We start from the raw sequence: 6,390 nt of genomic DNA, 5'->3' as shown, positions 1-6,390 counted from the left end.
ATGTTTACGGTCTGTCCATAGAAATAAGTCGAGTCATTACATCAGGGTCTTTTCTATAATTTAGCCTTAATTATATATATTATTGTAAAATAAATAATTAATGATATAATTTTTTAACATAAAAAATATTCATAAATTAATTAATAATATAACTAGAGATGTTCAATTTTTCCATGGGGAAAAAATTTCCCGTAAGCTAAACGGAGATGGAGACGGGGAATGCATTGCCCATCCCCGCCCCCGCCCCCGCCCTCGGCCCGTTCCCGTCCCCGCGCCGATTAGCTTCTACATATTTATTTAGTATAGTTATCTAATGTTATGTTATTATTATTATTATTATATAAATATTAAATGTAAATTTCAAATTTGATTATTCAAAGGGAAAGATAATGAATATGTTTAAATTGAATATTTAAATTTAGATTATATATATATATATATATATATAATTTGATTTATATTTATTTTTTCTACTAAAAATTAATTATTTTTTTGGCCAAATTTTGAGTAATTTATCTTTAAATTCAAATTGTCATGTAAAACTAACCTTCCCGTATTTCAAATACTTCGTACAGTGCCAAATAAGTTATTGGGTGTTCTTTTAATGGTTTCCGTACCGGCGGGATTATTAACTGTACTGTTTTTGGAGAATGTCAATAAATTCCAAAATCCATTTCGTCGTCCAGTAGCGACAACCGTCTTTTTGATTGGTACCGCAGTAGCCCTTTGGTTGGGTATTGGAACAACATTACCGATTGATAAATCCCTAACTTTAGGTCTTTTTTAAATTGATTCAATTGTGAACATGATCTGCCATAATCTCTTCGATCCCTTTATTTATGTGTCTGAATAAAGAGAGATTTGGTAATAAACAATTTAGTGATAAAGTTAATTATTTAATTAAAATTTGTTCACATTAGTGATTTAAATTAATTGGTTTTTTACAAAAAGAAAAAAGGTAACGGAAAAAATTCCCCACAGGAAATTCTCGCCCCGATCCTTGTGGGAAATTTCACGGGGATGGAGAGTGAAATGGGGAGCGGGGACGGGGATGGGGGATGACATCCCTGATCCTGCCCTGTGGACATCTCTAAATATAATTCATTCAACTTAATATTTAGTAGGAAACTACGCACTTTGAACAATTATTTAAATCGAGATCCAATTTTTTAATCTTCTACTAAACACAATATCTGAAACACATGAAATATGTACCCTTATGTTTTTCTTGAATTCCTTGTTTTAAAATTCGTTTTCAAATTTTTGTTTTTAGATCGACCAAATAGGACCTAAGAATTCGGCTTTAGTGAAAAGTTTACAAGAAACTTCAACCTTTGGTTCACAATTGTACTTTCAAACTACCTTTGTTTTCTTTTGAGCAAAGATATCCCTATTTAAAGAACTCCCATGGAATTGATGAAACTAGATAATCTCATCCTATGAATTTACATGAATCTATTATTAATCCATTCTAAAAAAAAAATAACTATATACATGAATATACTCAAATAAAGTACAAGTTATTTTTTTTAATATAGAAAATTAAATACTAGTTCATGTATATGTGCATATAATTAAAAATTTTATTTGTTTTGAAACCACTCTTGAGTTTACATACATGGTATATAGAAAAACCATTTTTTGACAATGTATAGAAAAAACCTTTTAAAGGCACTCATTCAAATCCAAGTTGTTTATTTAACTTTCAACCTCAAATATCTTGGCAAAAAAAGATAAAAGAATTAACCAACATATTCCCTATTTAGTTTATCCTTTGCTGATCAAAGAATTATTTAGCTTTAAACCACAAATTCTTAGCTAGCTTATTCAATTCAAGAACCATGAAACTCCATGGAGAGGTTATGTTGATGCTAATTTATTTGTTTTTAGCAATTGAAAGTTATTGGGTGGATGGAGCATCCTCCAAAGTGCCTTGTTATTTCATTTTTGGTGATTCTTTGGTTGACAATGGAAACAACAACAACAACAAAGGGGTTGCTAGAGCTGATTACAAACCTTATGGAATTGATTTTTCAAAGGATATGATACCAACTGGAAGATTTACCAATGGTCGAAACATGGCCGATTTCATCGGTTTGCCTTCTCATTTTGCTATTCGATTATATGTTCTTAAAATTATGTTAAATTGTAAAACTGGTCTCCATAGTTCGAAAAATTTATAATTTAGTCTTTACCGGTTTGATAAAACGTCATAAATAGTTCATCTCTATTGAAGATCCCACCTTGAAAAAATTGGACTACCGACCCTTTCATTGTCAATTAGTTTTGAGATGAACCTCATGTTATTTAATACGATATAAGAGCTCATAAAGCTCGAAGTGTTCGGTCAAAAACTCGTTTGATAAAATTCTAATGGAGCTTTTATCAAACCACCTTTTTTTTTTAATTATAATAAAATTCTGCTGCTTTCGAGTCACTTGCATTTATATTTATGATTTAAAGAACTATTTATTTTCTTGATTAAGAGTATTCATGTGTTTTATTAGAATAAATTTTGTATTATGATGGGATAAATTACAATAACACACTTTTCATTTTCCATTTCCAGCTGAGTTCCTGGGTTATGACAATTACATCCCACCATTTAAGAACACGAGAGGTTGGAACATTCTCAAAGGAGTAAATTATGCATCTGGAGCAGCAGGGATTCGTGATGAAACCGGAATGGCACAGGTATTTCGTCGCCGGTCTTAATTTAGAAAGTTAATCTAAACAGGTCTTAAGTTTCTTCATAGTCTACAAAATTTTAAAAAATGTGTTGCAATGCGTTTTTGAAAGATTAAGGATGTTTTCTCACGTTATTTTTTCTTTTTTTCGCTCAAGGTTTGTAGTGACATTGTTTTTTTGTCTTCTAAGAGATTTCCTTTTTTTGTCGCAAAATGTTCTATTTATAGTAATGTATCAATAATATATTACTTAGTTGCTAATATGAGCACAACATAATTGACGTAAATTTGTACTATTAATCTCAAAGTTTGAGGTTCAATCTCCCTATCTTATATCGTTAAAAAAAAATTATTATGTAGTTCTCAATCTTTTAGTTTAGTATATTAAAGCTAAAATTGGGAGTAAAACTAAAAGGGTGTTCATGGATTGAGTTGGATTTGGTTGAAAGACTTTTTAGACCCAACCTAATTGTTTGGATCGTAAATTTTTTCAACCCAAATAACCCTTATTAAAAAATGAACCAAACTCAACCCAACCATAAAATATTTGGGTTGGGTTGGGTTGGTTCGAGTTAATTAGGTCATTTATTTAAAATTTTGTTATAAAAAGAAGCAAAATGTAAATATGTAAAAATCTAATTTAATTATTTTCATATATTGAATTAAAATTAACAACTCAATTTCAATTTATATAGTGAAAATTTCTTTTTAAAGTGTAAAAACACTACTTTTAAGAGTTGTTGAAGAATAAATTATTCAAAAAATATTGAAATTAAATAAAATTAAAATCAATATATGTATAAATAATTGTGTTATAAGTAATAAAAATTATATTTTATAAAGTTAATAATAAATTCGGGTTGGTTCGGGTTATATTAGGTGAACTCATGAACCAACCTAACACACAAAATTTTCATTTATTTGAACCCAACTCAACCCAAATGAGTTGATAACCCAACCCAAACCGTATGGGTTGGGTTGGGTTGATCGGTTTTTTTGGGTCATTAGGTTTTTGAACACCTCTAACTAAAACCTTTTCCATTATAACAAAAAAAGGTCTAAAAGATATGTATTTATTTAATGTCTCAATGATGACATGATGGTCAGTTCAATATAGTAAAATATGTGGGTGTATCTTGGACTGAACTTATCTTTTGTGTAACTCACTCAAGTGTTCAATCATAAATTACCACGTGATTATTTATTATTTATTTTTCTTGTGATTAAAAGAGAGAGAATGTTTTTTTTTTTAATATTTTTCACACAATTAGATGTATGAGACTAGATTTTAAAATTTTCGAACATTATATATATGATGAGTTCATCTCTTGTCTAGTCCTTGTATAAAGACGTAGTATGACTCTTTATGATCATTTAATAATAGAAAACGTTAATGTGAATAAATATTTGAAGTTACATAAAGAAACTAAAGGGTTAGAATTGCAATTCAAAACATATATAATTCTTATTACAAAAGTTGAAGGGAAAATTAAAACAATGGATTAAAAAAATTAAAAAGGATAAAGAATTCAATCATTACACCATGATGCTGACTAACTAATAACTAAATATAAGGAGAATTTATATTATGGGTTTTGTGTTTACAGGGAACCATCAAACGTCTATCAAATGTCTATCAATGTTTAAGAGTGATAACTCTTACCAATTTCTATTATTTTCTATTATTTTAAACACCGATAGACTTCTATTAACCTCTATCAATCTCTATTAAAGAAGATTAAAATTTTATTATTTTAATTTGTATAAATAATTGATCTTATTTTTTTATATATGAAAATCCCCTTTATTTAATATTATGGATTTTGTGTTCATAGGGAGAAAGATCAAGCTTCAACCAGCAATTGGGACACCATAATGAAATAATTTCAAAAATCAATGAGTTATTGGGAAACAAAAGCAAAGTTGAAAATCATCTTAATAGTTGCTTATACATGGTTAATATTGGTGGGAATGATTATCTTAATAATTATTTTATGCCGCTTTACTACAAAACAAGTGCCCAATTTACTCCACAACAATATGCCATTGCTCTAAACAAACAGCTCTCCAACCAATTCAAGGTAATTAGGCTCTCCTCTACAAAATCACAACTTCATTTTTCACTTTATGCTAAAATGTCTTTTTACTCATGTACAAAATATAAATGAAACTATTTTTTTTTTCAAATATAGTAAAATATCACAGTCTATCAGTGATCAGACACCGATAGACATCTACTAGTATCTATCAGTGATAGATGATAGTAGTCTATCATATCGTCTAATACTAATAGACAGTGATATTTTACTATATTTATAAATATTTTGATTCACTCTACCATTTTTACATAAAATATATGTTTTTTTAAATATAAATTGAAATAATATTATTGGTGAAAAATAAAATATTATTGTAGGCACTATATGAGAATGGAGCTAGAAAAATAGCAATTTTTGGATCAGGGTTGGTAGGATGTACTCCATATGCAATGGCTCACTTTGATCACAAAGGATCTCCATGTGTTGACAAAATCAACAATGCCATTCAACTTTTTAATATTGGCCTCAAGTCCCTTGTTAATGAATTTAATACCAATTTTGGTACTGCCAAGTTTATCTTCATTGATGCCTTCAACATTGCTCTTCATGATACTTCCAACCTAGGTAACATTCTTCTTCCACTTTCTTTTAATGACCTACCAATTATCATCTCAAAATTCGATGATTTGATCATTTATTCTTGTAGTTATTAAATTTATTAATTAATTAATTTTAAAAATTAAAAAAATTGATTAATTAAGTTCTACTATTTTTTTCATCATAATATTGCACATTTTCACTTCAGAATTATTTTAATTTAATTAATAGTAGACATTAACTCTTAAGACTAAAGTGAGTATTTAGTAAAGAAAGTGAGGTTAAAAGTGTACATATTGAAACGTAGAGACAAAATTAAAGCAAAATTCAAATCTCAAGGGTAAAACTGTAACATTTTGATATTGAGGGAATAAACTGAAACTAAGTTCAAAACTTTAAAAGTGTAACATTATGAAAACTATGAATTTTGGAAAATTAGAAAAAAAAAAAAAAAAAACTTAAGGGATAAAAAATGTAATTTTTCTATATTTTAGGTAAAATATTTATATTTTTCTACTAAAAGAAAAGCTAAAAAAATGAACTAACCCATGATGAAAGATAATGTCTTTTGGTTATTAGGAGGTTTCTTCTATATGTTTTTTTTTTTTTTTTTTTTTTGAAAGGTTTCTTCTATATGTTGTCTTCTAGCTAGTTAATGATTTGATATCAATCTCAAAATTTCAAATTTAATGACATGTATTATTTTTACTTTCCATCTATGTTATATATCTTGTTATTAACATTATAGATAATTTTTCTAAAGTTATCGATTAAACTTTTATATGGTTGTCGAATTCTTTGATTTATAGATATATCGATAGATATTTTAATTATGGATAAAGTTGACAGGTCAAATAATTAAAGATACTCCTTGTTGCGAAATTCGAAGTGATGGGCTGCAATGTGCTCTTCTTGGCAAAGTTTGTGGTAATAGAAGTGAATATGTGTTTTGGGATGGAGTTCACCCAACTGAGATTGGCATGAGGACACTAGCCAGCAGAGCTTTCAATGCCCAACATCCTAATGATACTTACCCCTTTGATATTAACCATTTAGCTCAACTATAA

At 28.3% G+C, this 6,390-nt stretch overlaps 1 protein-coding gene across 1 annotated transcript; it reads left to right on the top strand.

Annotated features, from left to right (window-relative positions):
- Positions 1-1,841: 1,841 nt before the first annotated feature.
- Positions 1,842-6,390, top strand: LOC120079191 (GDSL esterase/lipase At1g29670-like). The gene is made up of 5 exons (XM_039033356.2): positions 1,842-2,094; positions 2,570-2,694; positions 4,523-4,768; positions 5,104-5,350; positions 6,173-6,390. Exons 1-5 carry the CDS (start codon positions 1,842-1,844, stop codon positions 6,388-6,390), a joined length of 1,089 nt encoding a protein of 362 aa, XP_038889284.1.

Source organism: Benincasa hispida, chromosome 6, assembly GCF_027475165.1.
Source record: "Benincasa hispida cultivar pf3 chromosome 6, pf3_genome.v1.1, whole genome shotgun sequence".
In the NCBI taxonomy this organism is placed as follows: Eukaryota; Viridiplantae; Streptophyta; class Magnoliopsida; order Cucurbitales; family Cucurbitaceae; genus Benincasa; species Benincasa hispida.
The sequence above is the reverse complement of the archived record's forward strand: the minus strand, read 5'-3'. Positions and strand labels throughout refer to the sequence as shown.

Coding starts and splice junctions, on each gene's coding strand:
- LOC120079191 (XM_039033356.2), top strand. CDS start 1,842: ATGAAACTCCATGGAGAGGTTATGTTGATGCTAATTTATTTGTTTTTA. Junction 2,095..2,569: donor AAACATGGCCGATTTCATCG/GTTTGCCTTCTC, acceptor TTCCATTTCCAG/CTGAGTTCCTGGGTTATGAC. Junction 4,769..5,103: donor AGCTCTCCAACCAATTCAAG/GTAATTAGGCTC, acceptor ATATTATTGTAG/GCACTATATGAGAATGGAGC.